This window comes from Zosterops lateralis (genome assembly GCF_965231275.1).
Source record: "Zosterops lateralis genome assembly, chromosome: 10".
In the NCBI taxonomy this organism is placed as follows: Eukaryota; Metazoa; Chordata; class Aves; order Passeriformes; family Zosteropidae; genus Zosterops; species Zosterops lateralis.
In genome coordinates this window covers 12,908,771-12,931,002 of record NC_139770.1, presented here as the reverse complement: position 1 = coordinate 12,931,002, position 22,232 = coordinate 12,908,771, and the positions used below count along the sequence as shown (strand labels likewise).

At 43.2% G+C, this 22,232-nt stretch overlaps 1 protein-coding gene across 1 annotated transcript; it reads right to left on the bottom strand.

Annotated features, from left to right (window-relative positions):
• Positions 1-1,071: 1,071 nt before the first annotated feature.
• On the bottom strand, positions 1,072-20,426 carry MELTF (melanotransferrin). Its single transcript, XM_083868203.1, has 15 exons — positions 20,151-20,426; positions 17,492-17,646; positions 13,876-13,975; positions 12,326-12,508; positions 11,866-12,022; positions 10,939-11,006; positions 10,062-10,249; positions 9,711-9,891; positions 8,608-8,759; positions 8,099-8,195; positions 7,048-7,242; positions 5,764-5,920; positions 3,539-3,606; positions 3,256-3,443; positions 1,072-2,433 (listed from the first exon to the last, which is right to left on the bottom strand). The coding sequence occupies exons 1-15, from the start codon at positions 20,194-20,196 to the stop codon at positions 2,152-2,154; spliced, it is 2,217 nt and encodes a 738-aa protein (XP_083724329.1). The 5' UTR covers positions 20,197-20,426; the 3' UTR covers positions 1,072-2,151.
• Positions 20,427-22,232: the final 1,806 nt, after the last annotated feature.

Below are 22,232 nucleotides of genomic sequence, written 5' to 3'. Positions count from 1 at the left end.
ACCGCCAGGGGGCGCGCGGAGAACGGACGAGGCGCCGCAGCGGGAGACCGCCGCGCATGCGCAGCGCCCCCCACCCGCCGGCTGAGAGTCAGGGGACACCGGGACGGGAGCGAGCCCGGGATCCACACAGGGCCGGGAGTGACCCCGGGATCCACCACAGGGCTGGGAGCGAGCCCGGGATGAACGGGGCTGGGAGAGGGCCCGGGATCCGCGGGGCCGGGAGCGACCTCGGGATCCGCGGGGCCGGGAGCGAGCCCATCACGAACCCAACCACCGCCCAACACCTCCGTGCCAGCCGTACCATGGACAGGCTTTCCTTAAATACCTCCAGGGACGGTGACTCCACCGCCTCCGGGGCAATCCATCCCAGTGCCTAATCACCCTTTCTGTGAATTCCTCCTGATGGCCATCCGGAACTCCCCTGGCACAGTTTAAGGGTATGAGTCCTATGAGTGTGTTCTCTGGTCCTGTCACGGCCTGGGAGAGGAGCCGGGCCCCACCAGGCTCCCACCAGGGAGGTGCAGAGCGGGACAAGGGCACGCCGGAGGCCCTCTGGGCTAAACACCCCCAGCCCCCTCAGCCGCCCCTCATGGGACTCGTGCTCCAGACCCTTCTCTGGGCACAGCCCAGCACTTTAACGTCCTCCCTGAACGGAGGGGCCCAGAAGTGGACACAGCACTCAAGGTGTGGCCTCACCAGTGGTGAGTACAGGGGACAATCGCTGCCCTGAGCCTGCTGGCCACACTATTCCTGACACGGGCCAGACAGGATGCCACTGGCCTTCCCGGGCACAGGCCGGCTCCTGTTCAGCTGCTGTTTCATAACTGACCAGAAGCACAAGGAGAAGAAACACAGTGGGGGCCACAGCAGGGCACAGCCTGCCAGTGGTCATGGATTTGAGTGCTGGGCATGGCCTCACTGCTCCCTGCACAGACACACTCACCCCACCAGGCACAGCTGTATCCCACTCCAGCCCCGGTAACTGGGAGAAACAGAATAGCAGGCAGTGAAAGGGAAAGGCAAATAGATGTTCATGTCCCAGAAAAGCAGTAGTTTAGCTACCAGGCTGGGTAAAGTGTGATTACTTATCATATTTATTTGCTATTTTCACTTATTTACATGATTACTATCTGGCTTTCCCAGGTTTTTATTACACTAAATGTCTGTTCATCCCAGGATCATGAGGTGGTCTCTACAGTCAGGAGGACAGTGCCTGCCAGCAGCACAGCAACATCTGTGGTTAGTGCAGCTATGGATAAAAATAAAACCTGAATGCTACAGCCAGTAGAAATGGCTACTCAGAAGTGAAGTACTTTGTTCCACCTACAGCAAATACAAGTTTCATGCACAAGGCACTCAGGATTGCCCTGTTCTGAAAGAGGACAGTCATGAGGTTCTTGATGAAGGCTGCTCCAAACTAAAGATCACAGGACATCTCTGGCCAGCCATGAGATCACTGGGTGTGGAAAGTTAATAAGCTCAGTGGATGCTTAGGTTTGTTCTTTTCTTTGTCAAAGGATAACTCCTCTTCCAGTCTCTCTGGGCTTCTTTTTCATCCAGTGACTTTGGAAATTTCCCCTAATTTCTTCTGCTGGAACGTAAAAGATTTTGTCTATGGTAGAAGCTGGACTGGTCTCTGTTCACAGCCTGTCCATTCTCTGTGCACTTATGTCTGTGTCAGCAGAGCTCAGGAGAAACAGGGTAGGATGGGTAAAGCAGGGATGTGAAGTCTGAACATAAACACACAGGAGGCTACTAGAGAGAGAATTCACTAGACCAGAGTTTTGATATTGCCTTCCAAATAGAAATTCTTCTACAGGTCAGAAACCCAGTATCTATCTAACAGTTCTTGGGAATCCAGGGTGGTTCAGTATCAGCAACAATGGCAGAGATGTTCCAGTTTTAGATTGATCTTGTAAGCCATGTTGATACTGTATTGCTGGTTTCTGCCCCAAATTCCACCCATCCACACAGACAGGGGCAGCTTCCAGCCCTACCCCATTCCCTGATGAGCAGATGCTGTTGGCACTTGCCCTGCAAAGAGGCAGGAAGAGGCATTCACAGGTAGCACAGCATGTTATCCAGACAGCAGCTTTTCTGAAGAGAAGGTGGCAAGGCAGAGGTGGCCTGGAAGTTCCCACTTGGATTGTGCTAGTCCAGGCTTTGTATCTGACATAAAATAAGCAGGGGAATGACAGTAGCCATGAGTGAGTATTGTGTTATCTTGTTACCTGCCCCAGAGCACTGGGGTGGTGTTTGCATCCCTTCAAGGGACTCAATATATTCACTCCCCAGCCATTCTCTGTATGTTCTCCTCTCTTCTACTGGCACAATCTCAACAGCAGAATCCTTAAAAATCAAGTCTTTTCCCTGAAAAGCTGAAGAATCAAACATTTTGAATCCATTTCCACTGTCGCTATTTCCAAAGTAGACCTGAAAATAATGAAATATTCTCAGCATTTTGCAAGATGAGGTGCCCCATTCCTGTCATACAACATGAAAGATGACAGGAACCATTTTGTAGATGAAAAATTCATACACAACTGCAGAATCTCTCTTACGCATTTGCTTTTAGACGCTCCAGTAGACCAGACACAGAATTCTGCCACTGGCAATTACAAGAACAGCATTTGTAATTTTGTGTTTTTAGTTACTATCTGGAAAAAGAGCTGTAATTTTTTTAAAAATTCTCCTGCCTCAATATCATTATGCAATATAGGGCTTGGCTGCCCAAGAGTTACAGACATGACTGGAGCCTAGCACAGAGATATTTCTCAGTCTTGATTATGAACTAATTAACTTCAGGATGGAGAAGGAGGAACCTTGCTGTGGCAGCCAGGCCACACTCTGCCTGCATGGTTTACCATGCACATGGCTGCAGCATAAACAAACCCAGCACAGTTCCATTGCATTCCCAGGAAAATTCCAGAATGGAAAAGCATTAGCATGTACTCTGTTTCTTGTATACCTTGAAGTAATGCAGAAATGGGAGAAAGCCATGGGAAAACACCTTAACTTCCAGGGAAATTACTACTGCAACCAGTGGCTGGGCCCTTGTGCAGCAGGGTGGTTTTACTGGGTGAGTTACATGGGTTGTACTTTACCTTCTCTGTCACACTCCCAAGAGGGCTGTGCACTGTGCACATGCTGCCAGTGCCATGAGGCAGGATATGGCAGCATGGTCCTGTTGTCTTTATCCTTGGACTGTGTAAGACTGTATATAATTCCCCCCCCAAATAAATGGATTATTAGTACCTGGGCTCTGTCCAGTAGTCCATATAGAGCAAAAACATTGACATCTGGGTGAACCATAACAGCCTGAGCTGGCACCTGAGCCAGGTGACAACTGGCAAACTGGGTGACTTCAGCACGGGCACCATTTGGACACAGTAACTGGAAATCACTGGACTTCAAATTTTGGGCCCAACTAGCAGTGTTTTTACCTGAAAAAAAGAAACTAGTCATTGTCAAGCAATTAATGCGTAAGAGCAAGAAAAGAAAATTGAATTATAATAAAGAGACACGTAAAACTAAGTACCATCTGTGTTCTCAAACACTGTCGAGTGCTTCACAAAAGCCACATCCCCAGAATCCTCTACCAGGCACCTAAAGGAAGTCAAAAATATAAATGCTTTCAATTCAAAGCATCTTTATATGAAGTACATTTTTTAAATAACTCACAGGTTTAGAATGCTATTTTTTTTACAGGTATTCCTGCAAACAAATGTACTAGACCCAAAGTTAGTAAGAAAAACCAGAGAAATTTAGCATCTTGGATGGAGAGAAAATCAACAAAATATTAAAAAAAAAAAATCTGAATTACAAATTTCAAGAGTGGAATAGAATGGGAAAAAAAATATTAAAAACAGTGTGAAAAACAGCAAAAAAGACCAGTATTAGATGTGTAAAGAAATAGAAGATCTATTACGTGATATTCAGTGCAGCATTTTCAGCCCTGTACATTGGAAATCTCTAGTTAATCTAACTGCCATTTCTAAGGGTATTGTTCCAGAACTAAGTTCAGTTTCTTCTAATTTTCTGAAGCAGAAGTAGCCCAACATGCCAAGGGACCCTAAAACCACCTCCTCTCCTATGTAGCTTATTCTGTAAGTGTTTTCAAGAAGCATTTCCTAAAACAAAATAATGAAACCAATGAAACAGATGTAAAGCTGTGACTGTGCATGACTTATATAGTACAAAATACAAGAGAAAGTTATTACTGGTAACAGTTACCAAAAATACATATATTTCAATTGCACCTAGTTTAACATCAACAGTTCTAATCAAAGGTGGTAAGTCATGATGTTGCTGATACTGTCATGCAGAGAACAAGGACTCAGTGGGCCTCTTCAGTGCATTTCCTCATCAGAAAAAGCTTTCCTAGCAGATTTTTCACTACTCTGTGCAGTTTAATTTGCCCCAGGCAAATTAAATAAAATAAGTGGGATATACACAAACTGAATGGCCTCTCACACCTCTATCAAATTAACTTCAGGATGGAGTTAGTTCAGCCAGAGTTGAAGGAACCCAGAAATCTGAATTTTAATAATAATTCATTCTTCTTTCAGAGGGGATCACCTAAGTGTCACAGATAGACCTACTCCTACCCTGTAGAGGACTGCACTCCTCCATTTTTTTCACCCAAGTGCTACCCTTTTAAATACTTAAAACATCCTATATCACTCAATGAATTAAGCACCTTGTCTATTAAAAACAGAGCGTGATCTCCATATAAAGTTTGACTGTACGGGCACTATTATCAAATGCACAATCTTAGAATTATGAGCAAGGCTCACACAGCCTGTAACAGCATTTGTGGCTCATTCATCTGGTGACTGGGAGCTGGCTCTGCTAATCCATGAAGTACAGCAGAGGATCTGGAGTTTGCCTGCAAGGCATGTACCCAGCAGAGCAGCTGGACTCAACTAAATAGATTTGCAGAAAGTAGTTATCCAAATCTAACACTTCATTATTTACCAGGCAGCTGCTGTTGAAGTCTCCTCCCCTGAAGGAAAAAGGCAGCTTTCTGCCAGCTCACCTTCTGAGGTGAAGGTCAGGAAAAGGAAGTGCTCACTCCATGTCTAACAGTTTCACAGTCTTTGGGTATGGCACCATCTGTACATGTACACTGTTGTACAAAGTATTTGTTCCATTCTATATTATTTTCCCCAATCTATTTTTAACATACTTTGTTTTGAAGAGGATTTGGTAATTGAACATTGGCCATAGCTGTTTGTGCTGTACAGAAATCTGCCTTGAACTACAGCCACCAATGAATCAGAACTAGTGAACGCACACTCCAGGCTCCTTGTCACGAGCCTGTCACTCTCTGCAGGGACGTACAGCAGCCAGATCCTGGCTGCTGGGTGCCTCCTTCCGTGCTAGAGCTCCCTAGGGATGGGAGGATGACCTGCCCGTCCAGAGTGGCAGACTCCCTGTCCCACTAGATTAAAGCAAGACTGGAGGCCAACAACAATCCACTTGGTCCTCACAAGGTGGGTGCTCTGTGCACAGACACACGGGTTGGGTTGTTGTTGGCCACCTGGCTGTCTCGAGGGAATCTGGCAAAGGCTGTGACTTGAGCCAGTGTAATGCCTTATGCCATACCTATATTGGTGAGGACATCTGGGGACACACGGCCCACCTCATTTATGACACCTGCTGCAGCAACAATACCCTCTGTCTGCTGACTGGGATGGAAACCAGGTGCTCCTTGCATTTTGGCAGCCTGACATACTAAATCACACCAGTGGTGTCAGTTACCTGAAGGCCCCGCTGTAGCTGTAATAACGTTCTTGGCTACTTGCACTGCATTTGTTGTTTCCACTCTCATCTCCAATACAGAGCTGACAGAGCTTTGCTGGGTAATTGTCCTGCTCAGCTGAGGGCACACAGCTGGCAGAGAAAAACTCACTCACAGCTGGGGAAAGACAAAAGCAACATAAGGAGTGAAAAGTGTGGGCTCTTCACAACAAAAGGCAGAGACAACATCATGAAGTTGTAACCAATGCAGGTTTCAGTAGAACACTAGTTACAGCTGCCTGACTGAAATTCGCAAACTAGAGCTTCTAAAATATTTTTAGAGCACTATTTAGCTGACTCTGTAATGAAACCAAAGAGCTTCCTGGGACATAGATAAGAAGTAGAATGTGGAGTTCTATATTCACAGATCTTTTTCTTGTTGTGCTACATTGTTTCATTACCTAATGCAGTTTGAAAATAAGTGCAATAACATCCTGGACAGGGGCACAGGGATGCATCATCAGTGCATAGGATGATGGGGTGTGCTGGGGGAGCAGTTAGGGAAGTGAGGGCTCTTGTCTGACATCTGTGGCAAGCTCTGAGCTCCCAGTGTTAAAAGGACCTGGACAGTTTAAAACAAATACAGGGGAAGGACAGTAGGATGCTCAGAGGGCTGAAGAACAACTTGCACTTACTAGGCTGACAGCTGGACTTGGTCAGCCTGGAGGTAAGACAACTAACAGGGTACTGCTATCTTAAATACACAGTGGGTTTTTCAAGAAGATAGAGCCAGATCCTTCTCAGTGATGCAGAGTGAAAGGATGAGAAACAACAGACCAAAGTTATGAGAAGGAAAATTCTGATTAGATAGAAGAAATCCTTTTTACCAAGGATGGTCAAGTAGTGGGACAGGGTCCAGAGAGGTTGTGTGTAATTACTGTCCTAGGAGTTACTCAGAGCCTGCCTGGACACAGCCCTGAGCAAAACAAACTACCAGACCTTTAAGCAGTTGTTTGGACTAGATGACCTCAAACTGTCCCTTCCAGCCTAAATCAGCCAATTACTTTGTGATAAAGGAAAGGAATACTTTTGTGTTTGATGCAATATTCTCAGACCCTTCCACTAGTCCACACCGGTGGCAAACTTAAAATTTCAAATCATTATATTAAAAACACAATACCCCTTCACAAACAGATATGATTAATATAGAGCTATGAAACATCAAAATCACTTTGCTAATTAAAGTTTATGATTAGATTATTACTATCCTTTTGATAGTATTTTTTGATAATATTGTTGTCTTACCTTGAGGAACATTACAGTTTCGGTTCTTAATAATCCCCCTCTTAATTAGTATACCAATAGGAATATTCCATCCAGCATTTCTCCCCAATCCTGTGTGGCAGGACTTCTTCCCCCTCAGGTCACTGATGCTGAATGCATTGGACGCATTTCGTTTCACTAACACCACAGCATAGTATGCATTGCTGCTGTCATTAGCTGGTAAAATAAAAAAAAAAAAAAAAAAACCAAACACAACACATTACAGCTTCCCTTAAGCATTCCCAAGCTTGGTGATCATCTGTGGATCCATTACACTTACATGGCAACTTTAATTGCACCAACAATCTGCTAGTCAGGCAGTGTGGATGTACATGGAATTACTCTGCACTTCTACTGCCTCACACTGCTGCTTTCACCTCTGGTCTGTAAGCTGGTACTCCTACACACCTGAGCTGAATAATCTACAGACAAGATGATGAAAATATTCTTCTTCCCACCAGCTCTTACAAGTACAACCCTCTGAAAAACAATGTTTGGTGCATAAGTAAGTCAGCAAATCTGCTTCAAGAAGCTATTTTTATGTGACAACTTCAAACCTGCATTAAGACTTCTATGAGTTTTGCAGCAAATTTAAACTCTGCCTTAGTGACACTGTGGACATAACCCCTCTTTTAACCAGTGACTCTGAAGCAGCCACATTGACAGGAAGAATTTGCATCTAACTAGAATCTGCTGTGCAATTTCTGTATTTTTGCTTCTTTCAAAAATATTTTGACTTTGTGAATACTGATTTTTTCAGCTGAAAATATTTTTTTTTCAGAATTCAAAAAACAAATGAAGAGGTACAAGACTCAAAATTGCCAAAGACTCAACCTGGTCCTGCAGCAGAACTGATGAAAGTAGCCTCACTGTAGAAGCTCATCTCATATCCTCTACCCATGATATCATAATTCTTAATTCCTTTGAAATCAGCTTTCCCAGCCAGGCTGGGAACAAAGGACTGTGCTCTTAGTGCTGTTTTCAAACAACCTGAAAAAATTAAGTCAATATTTATGTTTCTCAATCTTCTTACCAGAGTAACTTTCTCCAGCAGCTGGCACAAGGCCATATGTCTTCCCAGCTGTGTAAATATCAGCTCCACCCAGAACTACAGCATCACTTTCCTTTTTCTGAAAAATAAAATATAGGATTTATGTGAAAAAACCCAGCACATACTCTCCTTGCTACAATGATGACACCTTTATGGTCACACCTGTGGCACCCTTGAAGGGCCAGGCTTACAGCAAAAGAGCATCACACTGCTAAAGAAAACCTCCCTAAAGTGTATAAAGGATCATCAGTGAAACAGGGACAGGAGATTGCACACACACAGGCTTGAGTTAGATGGGGAATAGTGCCCTCATCACAGCCAAATATCATCAGGGTTCAGGCTCATCCAGACCATTTGAGCTACAGATCATCTCTTTGAAATCCAGTGCTTCTACTTGTCACCAAAATGAGTGCACATACCTAACCCTATCCACCCAGCAGTGAACAGCTTCTGTTAATTTGGTTTATGGCACAAGGATTGTAGCAGCCTACCTGGATCAGCTCCATGCATTCTTCCTTTGTCTTGGCTGAAATACACTGGATTGCTGGCTTCAAATCCTTTTTTCTAAAGGCAACGGCCATTTCACCACATTTCCAAATCTCCTCAGTGGATACAACACACCAGTTTAAACTTTCTGGCATTGCTGCACAAAATTGAAAAGCAAATGCTACATTCACTTTCTTTGCAACAGACAACAAGGATTCACACTGCCCACTGTCACACATGTCCCATCCATGTTATTGAAAATATTTGCTTCTGTGTTGCTCCCTATCCCTTCAGCCCAGGCTTACACCTGACCAGGAACCAAGCCATTCTCTGATGAGCAGTTATGTGCACACTGCAAACCTCTCTGTAGCAAAGGAACAACAATTCCTACAATTACTGACCATAAAACATGGCTATATAATATGTTAGTTGAGTGCAGCAAAAAGCCACCCTGAACACAAACTTCCTCGCATCTGACAGTCACAGAGCAATGCCCAGAAGAGACAAATCAGGAAGGTGAGGGGCTTTGCCACAGCACAGATCACATCTAGGAGGCTCAGTTGCCAGGATTTTTAAGCTTCTTAAGGCAAAGATTCTTAGAACTTGTGTTTCTGACTTTCCCAGAATGCATATCAAGTAATTTCTACTTTCGTCTGATAGCAGGAAAGACCTTAATGCTTCAATAAAGAACAACTGAGGGTTTCCTTCAGCTTATGGAGGAAATCCTCTGCTAGGAATCCATTAATCCATTTTTACAGACTACCTGGGGATTTGTGCAGCAGCACATTATTATTTCCCCTTGTCAGCAGGCAAGAAATTAAGTACCAGGTGGTAGCAGCAGCTTACCAGATTAGTGCCTCTCATACACCAAGAAAGGGTAGAAAATGCCTGCATCTTATAACAAAGTTGGCCAATTTTCACAGGAAAATGTTCTGCCATGCCATATTGTGTCTAGGTCAAAAAGTGAGTTTTGTCCATATTCAAACATCAGACTGGCATCTTGTCGTAACACTCCAAGAGTGAGAACAAAATAAAGCAGAATCAAGATGATTTGTGTTACCAGCTATCTTTTTTCTCGGTTATAAAGAGGAATCTACAGACAACTTACTGTTGGGGTTGCAGCTCAGGGCTTGCATTGCATGAAGATACTCATCACCCAGCCATGCCTGGTAATTCTGAGCTGCAATTGCAGCAAGCTCTGTGGTGGCATCTCTGAACAGAAGATTTTGGGCATCGTAGGCTGCAGAGTCAAACATCTGAAACTTGGCGCCCATCCCATTAAATCTTTGCTGAAATGTCAAAGAAGAAAGAAGCAGCTGTCACACATTGCTCTGTCTGGGATGTGTGCCATCAAACCCCGCAGAGCCAAGGGTGCTCAGATATCCCCTTTTCAGTTTGGCTGGACAGCTGGGAGAACCCTTCTAGAACACAAAGGAGCAATGAAGAAAGGACCTCCTACCTGTCCCTGGTTTAGGAGCCGGAAGAGAACCGTCCCGTCTGTGTCCGGCCGCACAACCACGGCCCGGGCGGGCACTCGCGCCAGGTGGCAGCGGCTCCACTCGGTGACATCGGCTCTTGTGCCATCGCGGCACAGCAGCTGGAAGTCCCGGGAGCGGAACCCCCGGGCCCAGGAAAAAGAGCTTCTCCCTGAAAGCAGACAGGATGTGCTTAAGGAATCAGCTGGGGCTGATGCTTCTGGCTCCAAGCCTGCTCTAAGCCTCACTTGCACATGTGGAACAGAACACACATCTCCTGAGCATCTCTGAACTATTCCTGGTGCACAGCACATCCTGTGCATCTTTGTGGTCCTGTAGTCCCATAACATTTGTGAGACTGCATTGAGCTGAACTGGGGTCTGCAGCACTATCAAGAGCATCTCTAGTTTAGGATCATGTACAACATTTTTTTGTTGTTTTTTTTTTTCCCCCTGGGTCAGACAGGTCCATGATATTAAAGCAATGTTATGCTCAAGGTAGTTTTCACATAGTGCCAGATAGGGCAAGTTAACTCTCTCCTTGTTTCCACTGAATTCTTTGGGAGGCTGGAGCAAGGTAACAGCCCAGGTCTATATAAAAAGAGTTTTCTGCTGTTGAAGATCTCTTTCCAGAAGCAGCTTAAGATTCCACTTTCACCTTGAAACTATCAAGCATTTAAAAAACAATCTCTATCTCCTGGTGCACACCTCAGAGGGTACATCTGTTTTCACCATTACGGCTTTTTTTTTTTTGCTGATTCCTCAATTCAAAATACACTAAAGATTTGATACTATACTGTCATTACAAACACTGTATTTCAGACCTTGCAGCCATTATTCAACAAGCTTCAGAATTACTCACCATCTGTATGTTCAGGCACTGTGCTGTGCTTCACAAAAGCAACCTCTCCCTCATTTTCAGCCAAACACCTAATAAATATAAATACAAGCACAAAGATGCATTATAAAACCCCTGTGCTCTGGCCACTGTCAGCTGACAGCCCGAGGGCTCTGTGCTCTGTTCCATCAGCCACAGACACTGACCTATTTCCTTGTGCTGAGAGTTTTGCTCAAGGCAGACACTAGTGGCTGTTAGAGCATGAAGTAAACTATCATTGTCATTTGGTGAATATGAACAACATGCTCAGTGCTGCCTGGGACAAACACCATGACCTTCTTTGTCCAGGACAGTATTGTGTCTAAGGCAGTCACACAATCCTTTGGGGAATATGCGGGAAGGAGCAAGTGTTTCTCACAAGCAAATTCTTCCCTTGTTAATGCTATGACTCGGGCACTGGGAGCTGCAACACAGCACACAGATGGGAAGAAGGAAAATAAAGATTGGTGTGCAAAAATGGAGGGCAGAGCAACTCGGTAATTCAGGGCAGCTGAGGTGGGATAACTGAAATAGCCAACTAGGGCAGCAGTTCAGCTCCCAGGCTCCAAGGATCATCAGGTTTTACTGGGAAAGATAAGTCAGTAAAGCTTGCCAAAACACTCAGATTGTGTCAACAGCTGCTGGACAAAGCAAACAGCAGTGGGCTTTCCCTGTCCAATATATGTGCTAAATATCCATTTGGTTTAATATTCAGGTATTAATACCTGAATAGTGGGTTAAGAATTACTTTTGATCTGTTAGGTTAAAAGCATGGCTATCCTAACAAAACTACAGATTTTCTAACAAGATCAACTGGAAGCTCTGTAGCTTCGGTTTCCTGTCAGTGAGGCCTGAACATGATGACTGTGGAGAGAGTACAGCAATAAAAAAATCGATAGACATGATTTTTACCTGAAAGCCCCACTGTAGTCATAGTATTGCTCTTGGGAATTTAGTTCACATTTGTGCTGTCCTTCTGAGTCCCCTTTGCAGAGCTGACAGAGGGATGTGGGATAGTTCATACCATTTGCTCCAGGAACACAGCTTGCATTGAAATAGTCACTTACAGCTAAATGCAAAATTAGAATAAGGCATTTTTAGCAATGAATAAAACAAGATCAATTTCAACACATCCACACAGTACATCTCTAAAAAGACCCAGAAGGCACAAGCTATTTTCTTCTTAAAATATAGTTTCCAAGTTTAAAAAAACCAAAACCCTGCAGTCTTCATCAGACCTACATAAGAATCATATAAGAAGCATCAAAGACCAAAACAGCAGCTTTTGGTCACGTATTTCTGTACACACACACAGGGTGCCAAGACCATTGGAAGAGCATTGCTGAAGAGATCTTTGCCCTGTAACTCTTGCCTTTTGGAAGGTCACATCCCATTGCTGCCAGGTGCCCAGTGTCAGTGAGGTACCCCACGGGCACGTCCCAGCCTGCAGTCCTGTTGATGCCGGTGTGGCAGGAGCGCACCCCCCTCAGGCTGTTGATGGTGATGTTGGAGCTCCTCTTTACCACAGCCACAGCATAATAGGAAGTTCCAAACTCTGCAGCACAGGAAGAAAGAGAAGCAATCTCAGTAGCCTCACAGCAGCATTACAGTGACATACACTGATTTTTGGACTCTTGTGCCTTCTCTACCCACAAGAAGTCACTGTGTTCCCATCCTTGCTGAGAACCTGCGGATTGTGGATCGATATACCCCGTGATTTTTCCAATGTGAATTGTCAGTCCACAGGTAATCTGCTCTAACTTTGGAGGTCACTCTGCTTTGAAAGCAAGGTTCCTTTCAGGAAGAAATTTTCTGTGAGTCTAAATACAATTGAATTGAAACCAATATAATTTACTCCCCGATTTGTCTTAATTTTTGTTACAACAGCATCAAATGATGTCACTGGAGCATCACAGCTGATTTCATTCTCTTTGTTTTACAATTTAATATAACTCAGCATCAAGAGTTGAGGCTTTGAAGTGATGATAAGGTAATTCAATATGACCTTATTTAGATTTAGAAATTTTAGTGATTTAGAAATCATTGAATTTCTTCCACTTTTCTCTGATTTGAGCTCATAGCCTGACTAATGGAAATAGCCTCTGGATCCTGAGGCTCATTTGGTTCTGAGAAGCCAAAGCAGAGGTCCTTCACCAGAGTCATGATGTGTTTAATGGGGTGGGGGGCTGCCGCAGATGATCCAAAATCCTATGGACTGACCTCAACAGCCACTTCTGAGGATGCCTTTGGCCAGGTAACACTAACACCCATCTACAAAACAAATCCAGCTTCATCTCACAATAGTGATGGGACAGCACTGCCAGCAAACTGCTTCCAAATCTCTCTCTTCCCTTGCATCTTAAAGTTGGGGGTGCATCATCCAGCTCTGAACTACACAAATGTGTTGATACTGAGCCCTTAGTCAGGATGACAAGTCACCACTGAATTATTGTGTCTGCCTTGAAAGGAACTCAAAGCTTAAGGTCACTCAGACAAGAAGCAGAAACTAGTACTTCCTTTCTTCCAGCAAGAAATGATACATCAGTAAAACCAAAATCTAATTATTCTAATGTATAGGACTGAGAGATAAACCTAGTGATTTATGCTTAGCAATTCATTAATCTGAACAGTATGGAATAGAGAACACAGAAAAGAGAAAGACAGTAAAAAACAAACAAAAACCAACTCAACAAAGTTATTACAGGAACAGCTACTCTGACCCAAATGCTTCAGGACAGACTTGATCACAGCCCTGTGTCTCCTGTTTCCCCAAACTGTTACAAACAGGAGAAACCAAGAGGGAACCTGACCACCCCCACTGTTTAGAGTCTTCAAGAAGACTCCAAATAAAATGCAAACAGTAAATATAAGCTGCTTCTTATATATTTTAAGTAACCTAAAAGGTATTTAGTCAGAATATACCTTGATTATATACTTCCCCAACCACAGGTTTCAGACCATGCTCCTTTCCAGCCTGGAAAATCAAACGGCCATCCAGAGTCACTGCATCTGCCAAGTTATCCTGTGCAGACACAAGGGCAGAATACATGTTAAAGCTTAATTATCAGTAGTTACCAACAACCAGAGTACCCATGCATTTAGAAGAGGCCCTTAGTTAATATGCATTTGTGTTTTCTTTTTTCCAGTTATTTTAAGGGCACACAAATTTCTGCACAACTCTTACCAAGAGGGATTTTAGACCTTCAAAACTGCCTTCCTGCAGACGCAATGCAGAAACCAGCCCTGCACAATGATGGCTTCACTAGTCTCAGTAGTTCAAAGAAACCTTAGAAATAGATGCTGCAGCTCTCTGCAGGATCTGAAAGGCCAGTAATCTGAAGTTTCATTCACCTCTGTAGCTAGTGCCCCAAAGCTTGAAGATTTAAATCAAGTAAATACATTTTAGATCATACACAGATAGTTCAAAATAACATATTTTGAGGCTACAAAATCTGAATGCCAAAGTGCACTCCCCAAAGCACCCTTAGGGCCTGCTGGCTTACAGCTCAGCACAAGCCAGACATGCCTTTTGTGAGTGAGGAGGCAGGTGGCAATGGGTTCCTGAGAAGGAGGAAAGTACCTAAAAAGACTGTTAAAATTGGGAGAATACAAATCTGAGGCATCCACTTTGAGGAAGGTGCCCAACAACACCATGTATTTTCTGCTGACTATAACACCAAGCTTGCTGGGACTTTGCTACAGCTGCAGGGTTGCTCTGGCTAGCATAGGACAGGGGTTCCCCCAGCAGCAAGGCCAGGAGAACTGCTGTACACACCCCTGGCAGCAGAACCAGTTCCCACTGTGTACTGAACCTATGGGAGCCAGGAGAGGGCATTTCACACAGACACAAGACACTGCTGAGAAAATAATCACCGGTGAGACATTTTGCATTTCTAAGCTGATTCCAAGTTTCTTATTGGTTTGCTTAACCTCTGCTTTGGCCCTGGAGGGGTCCATTCAGTTTCTCCATCTCTCGGGTAACAGGTAATATGCCAATGTTGACATCTAAACCATGAAGCTGCCATGTAATTTGAAATATTTTACTTGTTTGGCTTGAAGGAGAAAAAGGATGATTTTCATTAACTAGCTGAAACAATAGATGTCCTGACAGTTGCTTCTCATGAATGAAAGCTGAACAAATCCAAGGGAACCTGAAACAGACTGGGAGATACTTGTATCTTAAAGAACAGACACAATGTTTTTGAATAACGAGATGTGATTTTCCACTGGTGAGGGTCAGAGCACAGACAGTGGAGGAATAAAATACAATCTGTGGTTTAACAGGGACATCTGACAGCAGAGGAGGTGGGAGTTGGAAGGCTCTTACCCTCAGGGGGGACAAAACGAGCTTCTAGAACTGATAGTGAGCCGGAAGTAGAGCAGATAAAATGGCAAGGGTTGGCCACAGACACCATGAGGTAGGTTATATGGCCATATTTTCATAGGAAATATTCCTATTTCATAGGAAATAGCACTTTTCTGACTGAAAAGCTGAACCTTTGAGCTCTGTTTAGATCCAAAGCCTCTGATAAATAGCTTTTATAAAAATAGCACAAGACAAAAATTGTTGAATTTAACATGAACTATTTTTCAGGCTACAGATCTCTCCTTTAAATAACACAATTATTGCTGAGGTGACATATCAACAGCAGTGTGGGCATTTTTTTTTTCCAGCAAGCTTTTGCCAATAAATTTAGCAAAAGCATGGGACTCACCTACAATTTTTCAGTAAGTATATATGTGATGGCAATACTCTCTTCATTATTTTCAAAGGAAGCTGATTTCTGTGCGTCACAACATTTGAGAATTACCTACGTAAGTGTTGTAAAGACCTGCTGAAAATCAGCTCTGGTCACATTAAATATTGTCAGGTTCCCTAGTTAAATATTTAGGTATTTCCTAATTTTTACATACCTTCAATCAAAAAGGTATTTTCCTTTATCCATGTGCTAACACATTAACAGGTCTAAGTCCAAGTTATGCAGTGTTACAAAACTGCATCTGCCTCTTCAGCCACTATGTCCTGCTCCCTTCTTGGCCTCAAAGATCAGAGTTCAGTGCAGATGCCAACTCAGGAATTCTACACAGTCCTACACAGAGTAGGCCAGCTTGAATATTTAGTAGATTATTAGCACAAGGGGAAAAAAAGCAAAAAGGAGATCTAAAGGACAAAGTCTTGTCTGAAGTCTTACAGTGAAAATTCCTTTAATCAGAAAGCAACTTACTCACGCTGTCTGCCTGCCTGCTATTTCCAAAGGCTTGCAAATGCAATTCTGTGAGCTCTGTATTCCAGAAGCAGACACTTATCAGCCCTTTATATAATCTGCCTTGCAGAGTCTAACAGGGCCCTCTGTGCAATGCAGCAATCAGCCAAATGGTTTGGGGAAGATCTGACATTAGAATGTCCTGTCTAATCTCAAGGTAAGATCCACATCTCAATCATATCTGCTCTCAGCATTCTCCAATACAGTCCTGACACCCTTGCTCAAGAACAGTATTTATCCAGAGGCAATGAGATGGTCTTAGGAGTCAGACAACCATTCTGCTTTCTTGACAAAAATTACAAACATATCAGTTTTTGAAATCTGTTCCTTTTTTCTAGCCACAAAATCATCTGCCTCATCTCCCTTCAAACTGTTCTTTCAGATCTCCATTCCTTGCTCTGAACCTCTTGTCTTTGACAGGCTGCATCTCCACAAAAACCTGGTTCTCGGGCATATCTACAAGGAACATTATTTATTAACACAGCCAGCCAGCCTTCCCTTCCCCCACGCTCTGCCAGTGATGACAACCAGGATTACCTGCCTCCACATTCCTTCCAACATCCACTTTTTACCTCCTACCCCCTCCAAAGGAGGGAATTATTTTGCATAAATAATTTTGCAAATTCACATGTTCACAGTTTTTAAAACCTTCCCCAGAAGCATGCTCTTTTTGGAAGCTGAGCACACTCTGGGCAGCTGATTTAATACAGTTTAATACAGAGGTTTGCCCTTTGCTCACCCTACTTGCTGCTTTGCCTCTCTGTTGTACTCAGTATTGGGAGATTTGATTTGATTACACACAGCTCATCTGTTCAAACAGCAATTCCATAATAGGACCCTGAAATGGAAGTTTGATCCAGAGTTTATCAAAATACAATCTACTTAGAGGCTAAGCAGCACAGCTTTAACTACTGTCTGCATCTTGTAGCTCCATCTCTTCTTAAATATCTGCTAAATAAATCTGACACAATTCCCAAATCAAAGATTACTATTTGGGAGGAAATATTTAAGACCTTAGCTGTGTTCCTAATGCCTATGTGAGCAGCCAAACAGATGACAAGGGGCCATTCTGACATTCAAGTTCACATGTATTCTTCTGGGCCTTCCTAAAAAAAGCTATGCCTTGATTTGTCAGAGCCATGAATGCCAGGAAGCAGAGGGTCAGCTGCCTGGATGGCCACACACTCACCACAGAAACGTGCACCTTGCCAGGGGATTATTATTAGGCACATGGAGAAATTAAACTAATGACACTGGTGTCACTCACGGCTCACCTTGATCATCTGGGTACAGTTAGCAGCTGAGCCCCCTGCTGTACACTCCAGAGGGGGAAGGATGCCAGCCTCACTAAAGGCCTTGCTCATGTCATTACACTTGGAAAGTTCTTGCTCAGACACCGTGCACCACCTGACACGCTCCAGGCCAAGAGCTGCAAACACAAAACCGAGAGGAAATGTTACAGAACACATCAGAGCTTTTGTATCAGAGCTTACCATTTAGAGACAAACTTTCATTCTGCTTCTCCCCTCAAACAGAAAAAAAAAATCAGGGCTCACATCACTGTGAGTCCTTAGAGATGATTCCTATTTTCATTCCAATCATATAACACTGAAGTTTTTCTGGATTGACCACAAGATCAGTCTCAGATACTGAAATAATGGCATTTGTTTCTGACATAAGAAATATGGGTACCATGGAATAGGTCAGGGCATCCAGACTGTTCTAAACACCTTGCAGAATACACCATCTTAATCAAGTTCAAAGCACGTGAAATTATTATTTAAAATTATATGCTACAAAACCAAGAGACTGTCCACAGACAACTCTTATCTCAAGTATTGCTAGTTAGTATCTGGAATCCTGCATCAACCCTTATTGGTCTGAATTAAAAAAGCAACCTTAGGTGCTCAAAAGCCTTGCCACTAGGCTTATTATGAAAACTAGAAAAGTAAACTTGGCCCTTCAAAACAGTCTTTCATAAGAGGTCATAACCACAGTCAGGAAAAGGGGAGGGCAGAGCCATGAATGAAAAGACTCAAGTTGAGTAGTGGAGATTTCCATTAATTAGCAAAGAAAGGTGCCTTTCAGCAGCCCCAAACATCACCCTCCTAAGTGCCAAAGCTACAAAAACTTGGTTGCTGTTGTAGGGAGATGTCATCGTGCGCAGACAGTGCGGCGAAATGGAAACGCAAGCGTGGGTTACCCTGACAAACAGGCACTATCATTTTCGTAAGCAGGGACACAACACTCCACTGCTTGTCTACAATTTCCATTTTTAAGCTGGAGTCTGCTGTAAACCATTTATCATGTGGTTTTCTAATACCTCTAACTGGTCCTCAACTTCCCCCCCAGTGCCACGCAGCTGAGATGCCCCGTCTGACTTTGCAAGTTAAAAATGACTCCGCCAGTGCCCGATAGTGCTCCCTGCACATCTTCTGACTTAGTGGCTGCAGACTAAACAAGACTGTTGATGCCAAAAGATCCAAAACTGAAACAGTGGGTTTGGCTTCTGTTCCTCTGCAACACAGAGCCAACTCTACTGCTGTCAACAAATATTAAGTCAGACTTGGAAAGCTTACAGGAAGCTTTCATGGCAGCATATGCCAGTAGAGGGAGAAACAACTGCCCACCTCCGAGCTGCAGGAATTCTGAGAACAAAGGGCTGGAAGAAAGGCACAACAGGTCATGGTAAAAATACACCTCACAGAAACTTAATGTTTCTACTACCTCATCTGTCGGGGTGAAATTTTCACCATTCACTCCTTGGGACTGGAAGAAAAACCCTGGTTTTTCTTTTCTTTTTATAAACATAAGCAAATAGAAATTAAACTGGGGATTCAGCATCTCAGTGTGTATGTATGCTAAGTGCCATTTTTCAGCCTCAGCATTCTAATTTTAGATATAGACACACAGAGGGTAAAGCATGAACTGTATGAGAAAAATCATTAGCCATATACCTGAAACATAAAGTTAATTTAGCTCTATATTTCAGCCAAAACAGTGAAACAGCACGTGTCTGTTGGTTTTTTCCTCACTCATCAAAACCACAACTTTATTAGTCTCCTTCCAAATTGCTGAATTTTGTTGTTAGAGGGAAGTCAGATCTGGGCAATATCCTGGCTCTTTCCTTACAAGTTATCCCATCTGAAATGGGCTTGAGCACAGGCAAGGCCTGCAGTTAGCCTCTCTTGCTACTGCCAAGGAAAACCAGCTTAAAACATCAGATCAGTGTCTGAACTCAAGTTTATTCTCAATTTTGGCCTTTCTGTGTATCAGCAGATTATTATATATAAAGCTTGAAATGGCAGAAGCTGGCAACTTCCATTTGAAATACACTCAGAGTCCTAACACACCCATAACTATCACTGACAAACATCCCAGTAACTCCTCAAAGTAATGGCATTGCATTGTGTAACATCAAATGGCCATTTATATAGCTACTACTACAGTATCACAAGCTTTTAACAGAAAAAAAATGGGAAAAAACAAAATAATTAACTAGGACCATTTCTTTTCTGAAGCACTGAAGAGTGCTTCAGAAACAGCATCTATACCTCTAGTGAAATCAAAAGCACTCACCAATACAATTTGGGAGTGACAGGAGAAAGCCAACACATTGCACAGAGCACGACAAGTGACATAAAGCAATTATTTCTATCTTTACAAAGCAAGTGTCATAGAACGGCTCATTGTTGTGAAAAACAGACACCACTGAACCAGAAATTGATTCACTACTGAGGAAATACAACATTTGACACCAACGAGTCAAGATATGGTGTTCAATACAGCCTTTTCTACTGCTTTTCTATTACTTCCTTCTGTTTATTTTCCTGGCCATACCAGATTGGCTCTGAAGTGGTTCTAGTTTCCTTCTGCTCTCTCACATCACACAGAATTCCCATGCCACACCGAAAGCATTTGTAGGACACTTACCAGCATGAAAGAAGAGAAGAAAGAAAATGTTGCTGGAGCTTTTCATCGTGATTTTTTCAGCCTTCAGAATTCCCAGAGATCAAGGCTCCTGTAAGACTGGTCTCTCCAGCCTGGTCTTAGGTGAAAATCAGTTGCATTCAATCGTTGTTGCACTTTGTTCAAGAATATACCCTGCTTACCTCGGCACACGTCACCTCGGAATGACTACTGGAAAAGGAAGCATGCCTCTCTTCACACTGCCTCCACACTTGGAAAAAAACATCAGACCTGGAAATTGCAAAATATCTGAGGAACCAATGAGGTCGCTACTGCCTTGGCCCCACCCCCAGACTTCATTCAATAACTGCTACACACCGGCACACAGGGGTGGGGCAGGACTGTGGAACCACATCCTCACACTGAGGTCTGTGTTCCCTCTAGGTGGGGCTCAGAAAGCAGAAGGAGATTCAAGGTAGGCAGTTTATCTGGCAGAGTAGAGCCATGTGATGCCACATTCTCAGCCACATTGTCACAAATTGCATAAAGCCATCATCAAAAGCCCAGGCTCTTGCAACAGCAAAGCCTGTACACTCTACAGGTGGTACAACACATGCTAAGTGCACATTTCCTGAAATTTAACAGCAATTGCTATAAGATAGCTGAATCATTCTGAGTTATTTTAAGGCTTAAGAGAAGGCCCAGGAAGCATTCTCTCACAGAAAGAATCCAAACTGCTGACAGTAGCTCTGTTAAAAGCTGCTGTTGATTTTTGTGTAACTTTCACAGAGCAAACCCTCATTAGTGCTGCCCTTTTATTAATTTCTTATTAGTCAATGAACTGCAGCTGTCTGTAACACTTTGTTAAGATAAAAGCCATTAAGTGCTGCTCAGAAACAGAAGGGCTGTGTTGTGAGTCCTCACACCCAGGGAGGGCAGGAGTCACACAGCTCTGTGCATCCCCCAACAGCCTGCACAGCCCAGAGTGTGGCAGGATGCCTCCAGCACTCACCAGACTGCAGTTTGGCAGGATGCAGCTCTAGCCCTGACTAGCAACTTTAAGACAACACCTGAGTCAATGAATTGCTATTACAAGTTTAGAATTAAAAAAAAAAAAAAAATAGAGAATGATCCCTCTAGACCTTCTTCCCAAACAAAACCTTATGGCTGAACTCTGATCCTGGGCTCCCTAGACTATCTGGAATTAATTGTCCCTTTGTTGTCTTAAGTGTTAAAAAATAACCTGGTGCCACTGGAGTATTTCCAAATGTTTTCAAGGACACATTGCTCAGGGTTAGTAAGGCATGAATCTGGTACCAGGGCTCTCCAGTGGTTCTTCTGATCCTCTATGGGAATGATTCAGAAGGCAGAGGAGCAGCCTTTTTGTACAAGGAGGTCTATTCCAAACACGCCCTCTAAACACTCACACAAGCACAGTTCATCAGAATTTAGGTAATTTTCCTATTTCGTTCTTAATTCTATGAGTATCTGTGCTTTAAGGAGATATTAAATTTCTTAACCTAGTTTTCAGCACAATTTAGCAAAAATGCCAACAAGAAAATAATATAACTTGCAAAAATAATAGAGCTAACAAATACTTTATCAAGCATGTCTCTGTACAGCAATTACAAATAGTTGGGTTATCAGGCAAGGAGAAAATCCATGATGCCTTCACTGGGCCAGCAAAAGAGTGGTAATGCATCAGTATGATGCCATTTGGATTTCCTAATTACTCTAGTTGTTAAATTAAAAGCCTTTAACAAAGTACATGTATTGTAAAACATGACTCTAAAATACAGAATGGTGTACCCAAGAATCAAAGGTATATCAGCACTTGATGCTGGGAAAATGAGACCCAGAGAAACAGTAAGTAATGCAAACCCCTGACAATTACACAAGATAAGACAACAAGGAGCATCAGGGTCCTCAGAATCAACTTTTCTGCCAGTGCTCAAAGGTAACATGGGAAACAAACAAAACTAAAAATGCAAAGCAAATACTCCAGAGTCCTTTGGATTTTCTTGATCCAAGACTTGTTTTCACTCCCCCATGACAACTGTGCAAGGTAACTGCTCGGACTTCAGTCTGAGTGGAGTGTTTGGTGAT